At 42.7% G+C, this 18283-nt stretch overlaps 1 protein-coding gene across 1 annotated transcript in view; it reads right to left on the bottom strand.

Annotated features, from left to right (window-relative positions):
- The window catches only part of LOC120986364 (CD209 antigen-like protein C), a 52511-nt gene that overhangs the window by 2228 nt on the left and 32000 nt on the right, over positions 1–18283 (bottom strand). Inside the window, exons 3-7 of the mRNA XM_040414894.1 lie at positions 17412–17522; positions 14533–14592; positions 7234–7281; positions 5027–5169; positions 349–470 (exon numbers count right to left, since the gene is read on the bottom strand). Of these exons, the coding sequence (XP_040270828.1) occupies positions 349–470; positions 5027–5169; positions 7234–7281; positions 14533–14592; positions 17412–17522 (484 nt within the window). The remainder of the gene's footprint in view (positions 1–348; positions 471–5026; positions 5170–7233; positions 7282–14532; positions 14593–17411; positions 17523–18283) is intronic.

The following is an 18283-nucleotide window of genomic DNA, read 5'->3' as shown; positions in this document are numbered from 1 at the left end:
GCAAAGATCATATTAGATAGATATTCTCTTTGCTTTAGAGGACAAAATTGTGCCTTTGCGAAGGCACCTTGTTGTGTTGTACAAGCTTTATGCAAGTTTTATGTCTTTTGCTAAGTGCATGGACTGTTTACCAGTAGATATTTCAGAAACCTAGAAATAGGACAGTTGCCGTTGTCACAATCTATTTGATTCACACTATTTGAATCCATCTAGAATACCAGAGCCTATCTTTCCTACCTAGGTGGAATTCCCTTTCAATAAGATGGCAGAATGCAATAGTCACTAACGTATTTGGAAAAAAATGATGGCTCCTTTCTGCACCTTTATTGGTATTCTTGGGAAACTTACTTGGACGTTGTTTCATAATTTGTTCCATCGACCCATATCCAGGTTCCCTCTTCATCCATATCATGGAGCCCAATCCAATAACGTTTGGATGAGGAGGCATCAGAATAAGACGTAAGAAAAATCTAAAAAAGAGAGAACAGCAAGGAACAACATAAACTCCATCCTGATGATCATTGTGTAAAGCCCACTCTACACTTCCCACCATAGAAAAAGCTTTGACAGCAATTACCGGTATTCACGATTCCTTCAAACTAACCATTTTGGCACTGCATTTTGCTAGGCAACACTCTATATTATTACTAGATTATTGCTAATCCATAATACCAAAGCAAAGTCAATGGCTACACTGAAACTACTTGGTCATGATTAGATCATCATAATCTAACCACCAGCCTGCAGTGTAAGTATGGCTGAACATCGCCATAGGTTCAATTTACCAGATGTGAAAAGAGCATCTTTTTGGCCTTTGTCAGGGTGATTTGGCAAACCAATTTTTTTTTTTACTGCATAGAAAAGAGCAGCTGAATTTTCTACACAGTGAACCACAGCAAAAACGTTGTGCCCAATGTTAAACATATGCCTCTGTATAGCTATACATGCCACAGTCTGAACCTTGCTTCAGAGGTATATGTCAGGGAAGAGTTCCAAAGTATATCTCTGACGTGATGTGAACAGAAGCCATGACTCTTTTTGAAAGGTGCCCTCAGATCCCTAGCACTGGACAGAGGACGTTATTAAGGAGGACCTGTCAGGAGGATCCCTAGCACTGGACAGAGGAAGTTATTAAGGAGGACCTGTCAAGAGGATCCCTAGCACTGGACAGAGGAAGTTATTAAGGAGGACCTGTCAGGAGGATCCCTAGCACTGGACAGAGGAAGCTATTAAGGAGGACCTGTCAGGAGAATCCCTAGCACTGGACAGAGGAAGTTATTAAGGAGGACCTGTCAGGAGGATCCCTAGCACTGGACAGAGGAAGTTATTAAGGAGGACCTGTCAAGAGGATCCCTAGCACTGGACAGAGGAAGTTATTAAGGAGGACCTGTCAGGAGGATCCCTAGCACTGGACAGAGGAAGTTATTAAGGAGGACCTGTCAGGAGAATCCCTAGCACTGGACAGAGGAAGTTATTAAGGAGGACCTGTCAGAAGGATCCCTAGCACTGGACAGAGGAGGTTATTAAGGAGGACCTGTCAGGAGAATCCCTAGCACTGGACAGAGGAAGTTATTAAGGAGGACCTGTCAGGAGGATCCCTAGCACTGGACAGAGGAAGTTAATAAAGAGGACCTGTCAGGAGGATCCCTAGCACTGGACAGAGGAAGTTATTAAGGAGGACCTGTCATGTCCTCCAACAGCAACAGCTGCCTTTACCTGGCTGTAGAGGCCACGCCACAGATTCCGCCTCTTTTTTTTCCCAAGGTCCCCTGTCCCTGAGAATTTTGCGCCATTAGTTTCAGTTTCTTATATGTTATTGAGGCCATGTAATGTCATGAGTGCTGTCCTGGGCACTGATTATTAACGGGGAGTGAACCAGAGCTCTCTGGCACTGTCCGTGCTGATTGTACAATGTCTGAGTACTCTGATTGACCCCCATCCCATTAAGAATCAGCACCGGGGACCAGTCCTTTGACAGTGCATGTCCTTAATAGCATATTGGCAGGTGATACTAATGGCACTGACTGCTCAGGAATGGGGTTGGCCTAAAGAAAGATAGCAACAGAATCTGAGGAGTACGGCCAGGCAAAGGCAGCTACCATTGTTGGAGGACATGCCAGGTCCTTTTTAAGAGGGTGTGGGTCATATTAGGGGAGAATTTTTCACCTAATAATCCTTTGCCTCCCACTTTAAGATGCTGGAAATATATCTGTGGAAAAGTTGTGTATATCTTGAGTCAATGTGGGGGAGGTGCAGTGGGCGAAAAATGAGTCAGCACTTTACTGGGAGCATTAGCGCCAAAGTAAGGCCTGTTTTACTCTTGTGTTGTGGCTTTCTGGTTTTGAGATCCAGCAGAGGATCTAAAAACTGGGCCAATACGGATCGTTTTTGTCCCCATTCATTGTCAAGGGGGACAAAATTGATCAGAAAGAATTTATGTTTTTCTGTATTTTTTGACTGGACACAAAACCGCTGCAAGCTGTGGTTTTGTGTCCGGTCTGTGAAACGGAACAAACTGGATCAATGTAAGTCAATGGTGCTAGATCCAATATTTTTTTTGTTAGCTAAAAAAAAATGGATATGGGGCCCATTGACTTAGGCCTCATGCGCACAACAGTTGTTTTTATGGGTCCGCAAAATGGGGTTCCGTTGTTCCGTGATCCGTGTCCGTTTTTGTTTCCGTGTTTCCTCCTTTATTTTTGGAGGACCACCAGACATAAAGGAATGTAAAAAAAAGTCTAAGACAGGTTTGCCATGCAAATGATAGGAAAAAAACGAACGCGGACGCGGATGACAATCTTGTGTGCCTCCGCGTTTTTTAGCTGTCCCATTGACTTGAATGGGTCCGAGAACCGTTTTCCGCGGAAATAATAGGACAGGTTATATTTTTTTGATGGCCTGGAACCACGGGTCACGGACGCGGATGGCAAACGGTGCATTAGCCGAGTTTTCAACGGACCCATTGAAAATCAATGGGTCCGCAGAAAATCAAGAAAAACTGCGCAACGGACACGGAATCAAACACGGAATCGTGTGCATAAGGCCTTACAATGATTTTCATACTGGATCCATTTTATTTTTTTCCGTTTAGATTTCATACAACCAGATCCGGCCGAAACCGTTGCATCCGTATGTATTAAATGGCACGGATCCATTTAATTCCGGTAGTGTCGTACTATACATCCACCCGTGAACAACCGAGGAAATGAGCAGTTTCTCTCAGGAGAGCAGTCTCTGCTGGGGAACTGAGTAGAATCGATATCTGCACTCCCAAAAGGAAACGCTGAAGACAATTGGGGAATATATCAGTAGTTGTAGATAGCTATACTAATTAGTTTCACTCTAGATTTATCAGTGCAACTTTTTAAAAAGTCACATCTCACTCCAGTGGAGGGTGGTGTAAGAAAAAAAAACTGGAGTAGCATTTCTAGACAAAAGTTTTAGATATGTGATAAAATTTAGAGCAAAGTACTCAATGCAGACTCAACTAAAACTGACTTCAATATTACCCTCAAATTAGGGTACGACCACACGGCACAGTTGTAATCCGGTTGGGTTGCGGCCATGCTGTGGTCAAGAACGGTGCAACCAATTAGCTTGCAGCTGCTTTTCATTTAACATAATGAACACCGCACTGTATAGTCAGCCTTCCCTGTTAATGGCCGCGCGGTATTGAAGTTGCTGCGCGGCCATTAACAATAAAGAGCAACTATACAGTGCGCTCTTCATTAGTTAAAAAATCTGCTGCGGGGTAATTGGCTGCGCGGTTCTTGACCGCAACCCGACCGGATCACATCCACGCCGTGTGGTCGTACCCTTAAATTTCCCCTGTGCCTCTCCTCTGATCTCATATGTGACCAACAAGAAAAGCCCATTCCTGTTTTATAAAACATGCCCCCCACTGCCCGGGCCCCTCATATAGATTATACCTACCCCGCTCCCCGACACCCGCGTCATTCCTGATCCCCGCACGGCCGGCGCTGCATCTTCCCATCACGCGGAACAAAACATAGCAGCCAATAAAATCTGCGACAGGGACGTGCCTTCCTAGCATTGTGGACGACGCTTGGGAGGCTTGTCCCCGTTGCGGCCTGCTTTTGGCTTCTCCCTCTATCACCGGAGGTTTTGATCCGCGCGATGGGGAGATGCAGCAGTGGCCGTGCGGGGATCAGGAGCGATGCGGGTGCCAGGAACGAGGTAAGTATAACCTATATGAGGGGCCCGGGCATCAGGGGACATGTTGTATACTTTGGAAAACCCCTTTAGGAGCGATATTATATTATTACACCACAATTATTTTGTTTTGCATGAATTACTAGAGGAGCTGCTGGCAAATAAACAGGTTGAAGAAATATTACAAATCAGACAACAATGGATTCTAGAAGTGAAGTTTAGTCTCACAGATTCAATCCTTAAAGGGAACCTGTCATGTGGATATTTGATTATAATCTAACTAATTATATACAATCATTAACTACTAAAAAGTACCCTAGATGTATTCACTTACTGGCGTGACAGATGGTTACCTCATAATGTACACACAAAGATGCCACATGCTGCATGCTAATGAGCTGATTTGAGTCCAGCGTGATGTCATTGAGTCCAGCGTATATTTAATTCAGAGCTATAGCCACTCCCCTGCCCACCTGCTGCTGATTCATATGGAAAATAACTGACATTCAGCAGCAGGTGGGCGGGGAGAGTTAGGAGCTCATGAATATTCATGACTCATCATTATCAGCTGGAGCTTTTCAATACAAGATGTTGGCAGATTGACTGTGTCAATTAAAGAAAGTGACCCAACATTGTGCTAAGAGAATCAGTTGCTTATTTATGCTGCCCTTAGTTAGGACACCATAAAACTGGTGACAGGTTCCCTTTAAAGCAGAAAAATGTATATCATGACAGAACTAGCAAATAATAAAGTAAACTGATGAACTTTGGCTATATACTGTATGCAGTTGAGCTGTAAAAAGTAATAGGATCTGATAGCCCTTTTGTATCCCACATTGTACCATTATCTCACCTGCTCCCGATCACTGTTGACTACAACTAGGTCCGCCCCTTTCTTGAGACAGGAACTCCTGATTTTTGGCCAATCAGATTTAAATACAGTAAGGAAGTAGCAACTGTCATCAAACTTCCTCCATCCGGCCTCACAAGTCTTTGCTGAAAGATACAACACATGCTGGAGAATTTTGTGCTTCCCTGGTGGTCAGCGGGATACTGTGTAAGGGGGGAGTCCTTGTTTCAGAATGCTCATCTCTTTACTAGAGTGGTTTGTGGCTACAAAGAGCATCTCTTTCTCTGGAGGACCTGTCCTGTATTACACAGACAACCTACTGTGGTGGTAAAATGAACACTTAAGATGGCCATAAACATTAGATGGACATCACATTGGCCAAACCTGCCGATTTTGTCAGGATTGGTCAGTCAGCTAATGTGTATGGCAGATGTCAGGTCAGATAAGGATTGAGCAGTCAGATTTCAACTTGCCTGCACCTTTTGTTCTCCAGGAGATGAGCCACTGCCAGAGCAGTCTGACAGCGGCTTTCTTCCATTTCCCTAATGAGGATACATTCCTACTCAGTCAAGACAAGTGTGCATGTGTATGGGGGAGTCTGGAAAGATAGCCGTCTACCTAATAAGTGTCTCCATTTCTACAAATAAAGTTTATTCATTATATAATGAAAAATTCTATAACTTTCTAATATATTTTGTGCATTAATGCCTCACTAATTTCAATGAGATCCATTCGGAAATAGTATGGTTTGGGAGCTTTTGCTCTTCATCAATAGAAAGTAGGGTGTCTCAGGTTTTAGCCTTGGACATTTTCTTAAAGGGATTTTCTGACAAATAAAAAATGAATCTGGAGGGATCCAGACAGCAAAGGGAGGCGTTTTGAAGGCATTGGAGAGGATGGGAGTGGTGGTGGCAGCAATGAGTGTGGTGATAGTTCTTCATGGTGGCTTGTCCTTCTCCAGCTCTCCCTAGACCAAGCGTGGTGCAGTGATGGGAGGGCATACCCTTTCTTTCCTTGGGGTACAGCCTGGACTCTTGGGGTCTCCTGCCTGATGGCAGTTGGGGTGGGCTTGAAGGTAGGTGATTGACAGGGTTCAAGGCAGGAGGGCAGACAAAGGGAATTGGCGGCAGATGATGGACGGTAGAGTCAATGAAAGGCCCATTTGGTTACAATAAATAAAGTCTCTCATTACTGTAAAGATGATGGGAGTTGCAGTACATAAAGCAGCACAGTTCTGAGGTATATTACATCGTAAGCTTTCTCCTATAATTATGTATAGGCAGTAACAATGATGGTAGCAATCGTCTCTGAGTTTCTGTCTAAGTACACTTTTCAATCTTCTCAAATAACCACAAGCATGAGTGGTACAGATCTCAGATCCAGATGGCCAGTCAAAATGTGGTGGGCGCCGAAGCTATATACCCTCTCCACAGCAGTAAAGTATTTTTGTGCGGTACCTTACTGTCTGTATCCAGCACAACCTTAATTCTAAACTTTCTATATGACTTTCAGGCCTTCTTTCCCTCAAGGATAGTCTCTCAGTTCAGTTGCTTTACTCTGTCAGCTTCTCCAGTCTAAATTTCGTGGACTAGGCTTCTCCTTGGGCCTACTTTACAACAGTTCACAAGAACACGTCTTTCTTCCTACCAAGGGGCAGAACCAGCCCATTACCCAAGCAACTGCATTAAAAAGCTGTCTCTTAACTATATGTTAACATACAAAACAATGTGGGGATCACAATGCACAAGCAAAAAGAGTACATTTTAGCATAAGAGTGCTTAGGCACTAAATCACAACATTTAGCTCTTTAGCAGTGATCCGCTGGTTCACAGCAAATCAAAGACAGGAAAGTCTTTAAAAAGGGAAAACATTGTTACCTTTGGAAAGTCCTACCGTCCCAACACTGTTACTGGCTACTGTCCCTATTCAATCACTGACCTTAATGGTTACATATGCAGGTATAGCATGTAACTACAGTATAGAGGCTTCAAACGTCATGTGCGAGTGATCTGCCTGCCATTCATTTTTCAGTGTCAGACAACCACTTATAGGCGGCACTGGAAGGACAGTTTTTATTCTTGAAGACAGCTATTTTCCCAGGGTGCATTGAGTAACATTGGTGTAACTAACTGGATTTCGGTCACCCAGGAATCAGTAGTTATGAATTTCACATAAAAGTTTCCCTGATTTTATCTTACATGTTGACTTACGTTTTACTGATGTATGTACATCATCCATGAATTCAGAAAGGTTATGTACTGCAGGGAAATAAAATATTGTGGTTAGTATTTCATTGACATGAACAACACTATGCAGTAACTGAACATTATTTAATGCAGAGGAGTGATGCAGAAATTGCATCTGGTGTCTAAGAGGACCCAAAGTCTTCTGTATCATGTAGTAAAAAAGCAGGGTTGTGTGGGAATACTGGTACAGAACTTGCATCGAGGCCCCTGCATCTTCGAGCTACACCTGTAGGCCCTAAGCAAGGTAAGCACTTTACAGCCAACTTCCTTTAGTCAGAAAGTTATTTCTACAAGCAGCAGTGGAAATATTCTGCTTCTGCATGCTTACACAAATCAGGGTCCTTTAAAGAGGACCTTTCACCGATCCTGACATTGTGAACTAAGTATCATGACATATACAGCGGCGCCCAGGGATCTCACTGCACTTACTATTATCCCTGGGCGCCGCTCCGTTCTGCCGCTATGCCCTTCTGGTATGTTCGGTCACTTGGTTATAGTAGAAGGAGACTGCCCTTGTTCTCCTGGGCGTCTTCTTCTTCTAGGCTGTAGAGCTGGCCAATCGCATCGCAGAGCTCACAGCCTGGGAGAAAAAAACTCCCAGGCTGTGAGCTCTGCGCTGCGATTGGCCAGCGCTACAGCCTAAGAGAGGGAGACGCCCAGCAGAACAAGGGCAGACTCCGCCTACTATAACCAAGTCCCCTAAGTCTCCGCCTACTATAACCAAGTCCCCGAACATACCGGAGGACATAACGGGACAACGGAGCGGCGCCCAGGGATAATAGTAAGTGCAGTGAGATCCCTGGGCGCCGCTGTATATGTCATGATACTTAGTTCACAATGTCAGGATCGGTGAAAGGTCCTCTTTAAGTAAAAAGGGATGGTGGTGTGAATGTAATGGGGTTAAATTTTTCAGTGAAAGGCTCAGAATGGTGCCACATAATAAAACAAGCCACACTCACTTTTCTGATCACCTGCTGCTTCTGTTCCCAAGGTCCCCACGTGCCTCTGCTTCCAGGTCCCTATCAACACCCAATCAAGGTGGGCCACCACTGCAGTCAGTCATTAACTAACCAGTAATTTTTTAACAATGTGAGTTGTTTGCAACACTGTCAGACTTGTATTCAATGGCTCTTGGTACTCAGATACCTCCAGGACTTGAGTAGAGCAGAATCACATAACAAAAGGACAGCTGCAAGAAAAGATATCTGAAGCATGTATTAGATTGACGGACAGCTAATCGAGAATGATAAACTCACCAACAGATGACATAAAACTGGATGAGGATGGAAACGGATGAGGGAGATGGATTCCGACAGTGGAAGAGACAGCAGATGGCAGACAGGTGGGGCGTGATAAATGAAGGTAAGAGGGCTAAACTCTATCAAAAACGGACCCTGAACTGCTAAGTCCAAAAAGACTGTGAGAAAATCAAAACCCAAACTGAAAGCTGAACCCACAACAAACACAACTACAATAGCGACGACAAGATTGCGGAAACACAACTCCCAGGATGCACTCAAAGAAAACCAAAGGACTAGTATTCAAGACTCTGGAAACAGCTGCACACAGCTTTCACAGCACCGGCACGAGGCACAGAAACTAAAGGAATTATAAGGAATAACAATCAAAAATGTCCTTCCAGCAAACATCAAATTAAGCAAATTGATAACAAATTCAGATTCAGGTGTACAGCAGGTTCATAGCAAGAGATCCCTGTTGCTATTAACACATTTGCTGTGTGTTGAGAGACACCAAGGAGCACAGTCTGGCAGGAGGACTGGGAAATGTTGGAACAGGAGTTAGGAAAAATAAATAATTTCATTGCGAACATTATTTTACATAATTTGAACCATTAAAAACATAAATTTATAATCTGAAGGAAAACCCCTTGAATTTTGTGCAGTAGACATTGTAGCTGGCCAGCTAAGACCTGTCCCAGGTTGCTAATATGACTTACATGTTTATATAGCTAGACCTGCCAATAAAGTTAATACAGTTCTTATGTTTTTATATTAGAGATATAAAGAGAGTTATTTACAGTGACTTCATGGGTGTCATATAACAGTTATATATTGTGTTCACAGAAGCAGAAAGATAATATACCTTTAAGATTCAGTAGGTGAATGTAAGGTAAGCTCAATGGCACAGCAGAATTATCAACAGAAAGCATAGAGTTAAACTGTTGTTACTGCCCAGGAGTCTTGACCAATCACAGCCAGCCTCACACTGAGCCTGTGTGGGAAATCCCCTAGCAGAATCTTCTGGAGTCAGTATAGACCAGAGCAGAGGAGCTGAATAGTCACATCCAGTCAGAGCTAAGTTTCATGGGAACAAAAGCCCAAATAGATGTTTAGAACAGTTATATAATGTCCATATTGTAATTATTGTGATTAGAACTGTATACTGAACCAGTTATATGTTCATTTTACAGTCCCACCATAAAAGCAATCAATCAAATAATTGCATACAAACAAACCCATAGCAAATCTCAGATATGCCTCTCAGAATAAAGTGCTTAAATAACTTAAAGTGAGAGTACAGATACTGAAGAGAGAAATATATCCACCATTTATGTTCAATGACAAGATTGAACAGTTAAACCACCATTTTGTCCATACCGCCATTTTGTGATACTTTATGCAACATGTGTTTGTACATAGACTATCTGCTGCAGAGGTGGCAGTGATATATGAAGAAAAGTTTAAGTTAATAAAGAAATTATTTTAAGCATTTGGAGTGCTCTTTAAGCCTACTGTTTCCATAGAACGGCACTAGAGGAATTAAAGCAGAGTAACAGACAGTCTGGTTGAACTAAAAAGTTAGAGATATCAAATTCTTCTAATGCCACAGCGCAAAAGGCACTTATTGTGCTGCGCCTGTCACAGACATCTTATGTAGGATTGTTTTTGAAGCATCTGAACTGGGGGCATATAAAAAAAGTTGATCCACTGCCTATAGGGCAGCTTTTTATCGCAGTGTGAAAACCCTTTAGGGCTGACCATGCTCAGTCCAGGAAAAATGGTTTGTGTGTCCGTTGCATTTCCACGACCAACAGTGGCCCTCCTGGGCCAAACTGATTGCATCATAGCGATTTATTATACAGTCAGTTCCTATCTGATCGTCTTTTGTACTATATTCATATGATGTGAATATAGTATATTAGACTCACGATCAGATAGAAATTGACTGCATCATAAATTACTATGATCCAGTCAGTTTGGGCCAGGGGAGCCTGTTTTTTCCCGGACCAAGCACGGTCGTTTGAATCAGCCCTTAACCTCTTAAGGACACATGACGTACCGGTACGTCATGTGTTGTTCCGATCACTGCCGCCCGGCCGGCAGTGATCGGAACCCGGTGCCTGCTCAAATCATTGAGCAGGCACCTAGGCTAAATGCGCGGGGGGGTCCCGTGACCCCCCCATGTCGGCGATTGCGGCAAACCGCAGGTCAATTCAGACCTGCGGTTTGCTGCGATTTCAGAAACTTTATATGCCTAAAAAAAGTTTTATTCACCCCCCCCTGCACCCCCGAATGATTTTTATGGTGGCGGGAGGTGCAGGGGGAGGGTTGCGGGCGGTGTGGGCGGTGCGGGAGGCGGGCGGTGCGGCAGGCGGGATCGCGATCCCCCGCCCGCCTCCCCTTGAAAATTCATTGGTGTTCAGTGGGTATACCAGGGTGCCAGCACATTGCTGGCACCCTGGTATAAACGGCTGACATCTGCGATGCGATGTCAGCCGTTTAACCCTTTCCATACAGCGGTCCGTACGGACCGCTGTATGGAAAAGGTTAACAGCGCAGGGAGCTCCCTCCCTCCCTCTCCCATCGGGGGGCTGCTGTGCCTTTGCAGCCCCCCGATGGAGAGGGAGAGAGCCCCCAGACAGCCCCCCGAGAGATCCCCTCCTTACCCTTCCCCGTCTGCGAAGTTCTGAGCAGACGGGGAAGGTTCCCATGGCAACAGGACGCCTCTCAGGCGTCCTGCTGTCCATGGTGCTGAACAGATCTGTGCTGAAAGGCAAAGATCTGTTCAGTGTAAGTAAAATACAGTGCAGTACAATATATATTGTTCTGTACTGTATTATACAGACATCAGACCCACTGGATCTTCAAGAACCAAGTGGGTCTGGGTCCAAAAAAAGTGAATAAAAGTGAAAAAAATGTAAAAATCAAAAAACACATTTATCACTGATAAAAAATGAAAAAAATAAAATTCCCTACACATGTTTGGTATCGCCGCGTGCGTAACGACCTGATCTATAAAACGGTCATGTTACTTTACCCGAACGGTGAACACCATAAAAATAAAAAATAAAAAACTATGATGAAATTGAAATTTTGCCCACCTTACTTCCCAAAAAAGGTAATAAAAGTGATCAAAATAGTCGCATGTACGCCAAAATTGTAAAAATCAAACCGTCATCTCATCCCGCAAAAATCATACCCTACCCAAGATAATCGCCCAAAAACTGAAAAAACTATGGCTCTTAGACTATGGAGACACTAAAACATCATTTTTTTTATTTCAAAAATGAAATCATTGTGTAAAACTTACATAAATAAAAAAAAAGTATACATATTAGGTATCGCCGCGTCCGTATGGCCCGGCTCTATAAAAATATCACATGATCTAACCCCTCAGATGACCACCGTAAAAAAATAAAAATAAAAACGGTGTAAAAAAAGCCATTTTTTGTCATCTTACGTCACAAAAAGTGTAATAGCAAGCAATCAAAAAGTCATATGCACCCCAAAATAGATGCCAATCAAACCGTCATCTCATCCCGCAAAAAATGAGACCCTACTTAAGATAATCGCCCAAAAACTGAAAAAACTATGGCTCTTAGACTATGGAGACACTCAAACATCATTTTTTTTGTTTCAAAAATGAAATCATTGTGTAAAACTTAAATAAATAAAAAAAAAGTATACATATTAGGTATCGCCGCATCCGCATCGCCCGGCTCTATAAAAATATCACATGATCTAACCCCTCAGATGACCACCGTAAAAAAATAAAAATAAAAACGATGTAAAAAAAGAAATTTTTTGTCATCTTACGTCACAAAAAGTGTAATAGCAAGCAATCAAAAAGTCATATGCACCCCAAAATAGATGCCAATCAAACCGTCATCTCATCCCGCAAAAAATGAGACCCTACTTAAGATAATCGCCCAAAAACTGAAAAAACTATGGCTCTTAGACTATGGAGACACTAAAACATTTTTTTGGTTTTAAAAATGAAATCATTGTGTAAAACTTACATAAATAAAAAAAATTGTATACATATTAGGTATCGCCGCGTCCGTGACAACCTGCTCTATAAAATTACCACATGATGTAACCTGTCAGATGAATGTTGTAAATAACAAAAAAAAAAACGGTGCCAAAAAAGCTATTTCTTGTTACCTTGCCGCACAAAAAGTGTAATATAGAGCAACCAAAAATCATATGTACCCTAAACTAGTACCAACAAAACTGCCACCCTATCCCGTAGTTTCTAAAATGGGTTCACTTTTTTGGAGTTTCTACTCTAGGGGTGCATCAGGGGGGCTTCAAATGGGACATGGTGTAAAAAAAAACAGTCCAGCAAAACCTGCCTTCCAAAAACCATATGGTGTTCCTTTCCTTCTGCGCCCTGCCGTGTGCCCGTACAGCGGTTTACGACCACATATGGGGTGTTTCTGTAAACTACAGAATTAGGGCCATAAATAATGAGTTTTGTTTGGCTGTTAACCCTTGCTTTGTAACTGGAAAAAAAATATTAAAATGGAAAATCTGCCAAAAAAGTGAAATTTTGAAATTGTATCTCTATTTTCCATTAAATCTTGTGCAACACCTAAAGGGTTAACAAAGTTTGTAAAATCAGTTTTGAATACCTTGAGGGGTGTAGTTTCTTAGATGGGGTCACTTTTATGGAGTTTATAATCTAGGGGTGCATCAGGGGGGGCTTCAAATGGGACATGGTGCCAAAAAAAACAGTCCAGCAAAATCAGCCCTCCAAAAACCAAACGGCGCACCTTTCACTCTACGCCCCGCTGTGTGCCCGTACAGTAGTTTACGGCCACATATTGGGTGTTTCTGTAAACAGAAGAGTCAGGGCAATAAAGATACAGTCTTGTTTGGCTGTTAACCCTTGCTTTGTTAGTGGAAAAAATGGGTTAAAATGGAAAATTAGGCAAAAAAATGAAATTCTCAAATTTCATCGCCATTTGCCAATAACTCTTGTGCAACACCTAAAGGGTTAACGACGTATGTAAAATCAGTTTTGAATACCTTGAGGGGTGTAGTTTCTTAGATGGGGTCACTTTTAGGGAGTTTCTCCTCTAGGGGTGCATCAGGGGGCTTCAAATGGGACATGGTGTAAATAAACCAGTCCATAAAAATCAGCCTTCCAAAAACCATACGGCGCACCTTTCCCTCTACGCCCCGCTGTGTGGCCGTACAGTAGTTTACGGCCACATATTGGGTGTTTCTGTAAACGGCAGAGTCAGGGCAATAAAGATACAGTCTTGTTTGGCTGTTAACCCTTGGTTTGTTAGTGGAAAAAAATGGGTTAAAATGAAAAATTAGACAAAAAAATGAAATTCTCAAATTTCCTCCCCATTTGCCAATAACTCTTGTGCAACACCTAAAGGGTTAACAACGTATGCAAAATCAGTTTTGAATACCTTGAGGGGTGTAGTTTCTTAGATGGGGTCATTTTTGCGTGGTTTCTATAATGTAAGCCTCGCAAAGTGACTTGAGACCTGAACTGGTCCCTAAAAATTGAGTTTTTGTAAATTTCTGAAAAATTTCAAGATTTGCTTCTAAACTTCTAAGCCTTATAACATCCCCAAAAAATAAAATATCATTCCCAAAACAATTCAAACATGAAGTAGACATATGGGGAATGTAAAGTCATCACAATTTTTGGGGGTATTACTATGTATTACAGAAGTAGAGAAACTGAAACTTTGAAATTTGCAAATTTTTCCAAATTTTTGTTAAATTAGGTATTTTTTGGTGCAAAAAAAATTATCTTTTTGACTCCATTTTACCAGTGTCATGAAGTACAATATGTGACGAAAAAACAATCTCAGAACGGCCTGGATAAGTCAAAGCGTTTTAAAGTTATCAGCACTTAAAGGGACTCTGGTCAGATTTTCAAAAAATGGCCTGGTCCTAAGGTGTAAAAAGGCTGTGTCCTTAAGGGGTTAAAAGGTTATAAAAATATATAAAACCAGTATTCATAGCACAGGCTCCATTCATCATTACAGTACCTTACCTTTTCCCCTGAAGTCATTCATTTCTTTTAAAGTGACTACATTTTTACTGGGTACATTGGCTGGTAGAAAAAAAACAACAACATAATTTTAAATTAGTCAGTGCAAAGTGAAGGTACTATAGGTTATCCACACAAATTTAAGACAGCGAATTAGGGTTGCACAAAGCGAGCTTGGAATCCTATACTGAACAAAAATATAAACGCAACACTTTCAGTTTTGCTCCCATTTTGCATGAGCTGAACTCAAAGATATGAAACATTTTCTACATACACAAAAGACCTATTACTCTCGAATATTGTTCACAAATTTGTCTAAATCTGTGTTAGTGAGCTCTTCTCCTTTGCCGAGATAATCCATCCCACCTCACAGGTGTGGCATATCAAGGTGCTGATTAGAGAGCATGAATATTGCACAGGTGTGCCTTAGACTGCCCACAATAAAAGGCCACTCTGAAATGTGCAGTTTGATCACACAGCACAATACCACAGATTTCGCAACGTTTGAAGGAATGTCTACCAGAGCTGTTGCCTGTGCAATGAATGTTCATTTCTCTACCATAAGCCGTCTCCAAAGGTGTTTCAGAGAATTTGGCAGTACATCCAACCGGCCTCACAACCGCAGGCCACATGTAACCACACCAGCCCAGGACCTCCAAATCCAACATGTTCACCTCCATGATCATATGAGACCAGCCACCCAGACAGCTGCAGCAAATATTGGTTTGCATAACCAAATAATTTCTGCACAAACTGGCAGACACCGTCTCAGGGAAGCTCATCTGCATGCTCGTCATCATCATCGGGGTCTGGACCTGACTGCAGTTCGTCCTCGTAACCGACTTGAGTGGGCAAAGGCTCACATTCGATGGCGTCATGGCGTTCACGGATAAGTCCCGGTTTTCACTGTTCAGGGCAGATGGCAGACAGCGTGTGTGGGTGAGCGGTTTGCTGATGTCAACGTTGTGGATCGATGGTTGTGGCCCATGGTGGCGGTGGGGTTACGGTATGGGCAGGCGTATGTTATGGACAACGAACACAGGTGCATTTTATTGATGGCATTTTGAATACACAGAGATACCGTGAAGAGATCCTGAGGCCCATTGTTGTGCCATTCATCGACAACCATCACCTCATGTTGCAGCGTGATAATGCACAGCCCCATAGTGCAAGGATCTGTACACAATTCTTGGAAGCTGAAAACATCACAGTTCTTGCATGGCGAGCATACTTACCGGACATGTCACCCATTGAGTATGTTTGGGATGCTCTAGATCGGCGTATATAACAGCGTGTTCCAGTTCCTGCCAATATTCTGCAACTTCGCACAGCTATTGAAGAGGAGTGGACCAACATTCCACAGGCCACAGTCAACAACCTGATCAACTCTATGCAACGGAGATGTGTTGCACTGCGTGAGGGAAATGGTGGCCACACCAGATACTGACTGGTTTTCTGACCCCGCCCCCAGTAAGGCAAAACGGTGCACAGTTCAGAGTGTCCTTTTATTGTGGGCAGTCTAAGGCACACCTGTGCAATAATTATGCTGTCTAAGCACCTTGATATGCCACACCTGTGAGGTGGGATGGATTATCTCAGCAAAGGAGAAGAGCTCACTAACACAGATTTAGACAGATTTGTGAACAATATTTGAGAGTAATGGGTCTTTTGTGTATGTAGAAAATGTTTCATATCTTTGAGTTCAGCTCATGCAAAATGGGAGCAAAACCGAAAGTGTTGCGTTTATATTTTTGTTCAGTGTAGATCTGAAGTTGAGTTCAGTCAAAACTGTCTCCGTACAGCATTCAAATGTATGGGCATCGGCGAGGAGAAATTTGTTATCACCAAAGTATCGCGAGACTTCGGTGAATAACTTGGCCGTCTATTTTTAAACTTGAAAATTTTAAAACTTGATTCTGAAGTCGGCTTCGGTACCAGCTGGTACCTCGGTAACAAACCCGACTTCGGATTCAAGTTTTAAAATGGTTTTCAAGTTTAAAAAGTCGGAAGTAATTCACCGAAGTCTTGCGACACTTGGGTGATAACGAATTTCACCTTCCCGGAGCCCATACATTTGAATGCGAAGTTTTGACTGAAGCAACTTCGAATTTTTGATCCAAAGCTCAGTTCACTCAACACTAATGATAATCTAAAGTAGGGGGCAATATGGACTCCTATGTCATTGCATCGACTCGGGCATACATACTATAGGGGTAGCCCATGCAACTTCTGTATACTATGACTAAGATCTTATGATCGAAATGCGTAAGCAAAGATATTGAAGATCCATGTTGATGTTTTGAAATAAAGTATAGAAGATTTTATACCGCTCACAGGAGTGCGGGATATTGCTTTCTTCATGTTTGAAGCTTTCCAGCTATTTTCCGTGCACCCAGAGGACTACAATTAAGAAGCCAGGAGAGCTGACCACAAGTGTGTACATGCAACTTCTATGGGGAATTTGAAGAAAGGATGCCCAGTCCTAGTTGGTGCCATTACCTTTGCTACTTTGTGGCAGTATTAGAAAACAAGTGGAAGGAGAAGTGGCCCAATGGCCATGAAAACTTCTTTTTGGGAGGAAAGCCTGTCCCCATAATGTAAAGGGGGGTTTATTTAGTGTTTCCTATAGGGTCCACTCGCTTCTATGTACATGTCTGGTACAGACATACTGTACATTATACAGGCTCCACACAGTCTGCCATATGCATCATGCATCAGGTGTCACTAAATTTCTGACACGGTGAAACTTATAGGTAAGTTGTGATCACAACTTTACCACCCTTCCCAGGTGGCTTCAAGTCGCCATGGAGTCCCAGGTGTAACAATTTCATCAGAATTGACTGAATCGTGACATTTTATAGCAATAAGAAAAACATTATTACCTCCTGAATGTACCATAATAAAAAGGGCCAGAATGAGGACATACAATAAGGCCAGCAGCCCATAGGAAATCCATTCAGGCTTTTGTGTGTAAGAATCAAACCACCTTCTGCCTGTAATGAGAAACACAGTAGTGTAATGCACACACAGCTATCTAGCAGCCTGGGGTATCGTAACGTGAATTCATAGTTAAGACAGCTTTGCTGGAACTTGTAGTATATCCATTTATGGCGAGATTTGTAGAACAGCGGTACCTCAAATTCTAAACTTAATTTGTTCAAGGATGACCATGTTAATTTGAACATATTCTACCTTAAAGGGGTTGTCTGAGGGTAATATTTTATGTAAAAACAGGTTAGGAGGGAGTTAAAAAAATAAATAAAAAATCATTACTCACCTTACCGATTCCCTTGCCACTGCACTGGTCCCCACTCAATTTCCTGGTCTCCAGGAGAGCGAGAAAAGGGCGAGAAAAGAGGTGGGCAAACTGAGCCTCCAGGAGCAGATGCAACGCCCCCCCCCCCCTGCTCCTAGAGGCTAATTAGCATGTTATAAAAGTTTGTTTTTCTCAATAAAGGCTTTAGGCAGTGAGATGGCACTAATATAGTTATGTTTAGCTGACATTAGCACATCATTAATGTCAGCCAGCTTAATACCCATTTTTTAGGTGACCGAAACCCTTTAAAGCAGCTACCTGGACAATGTAGATGCTTTAAGATTCCTGTCTAGCCCTGCTTGCAAAAACTCTAAGTTCTTTGATATTTCAGGAGACTTAAAGGGTCTGGGCCAGTGGCGTGCCCAGGAGGGCGCTCCGCCCCGGGTGCCGGCTCTCAGGGGGTGCCAGAGCCTAGAAGCAATGAGTACTCCCATCAAT

The sequence above is a fragment of the Bufo bufo genome, chromosome 1, assembly GCF_905171765.1.
Source record: "Bufo bufo chromosome 1, aBufBuf1.1, whole genome shotgun sequence".
NCBI lineage: Eukaryota > Metazoa > Chordata > Amphibia > Anura > Bufonidae > Bufo > Bufo bufo.
Note: the sequence above shows the minus strand (reverse complement) of the source record. Positions and strands in the feature narration are given on the sequence as shown.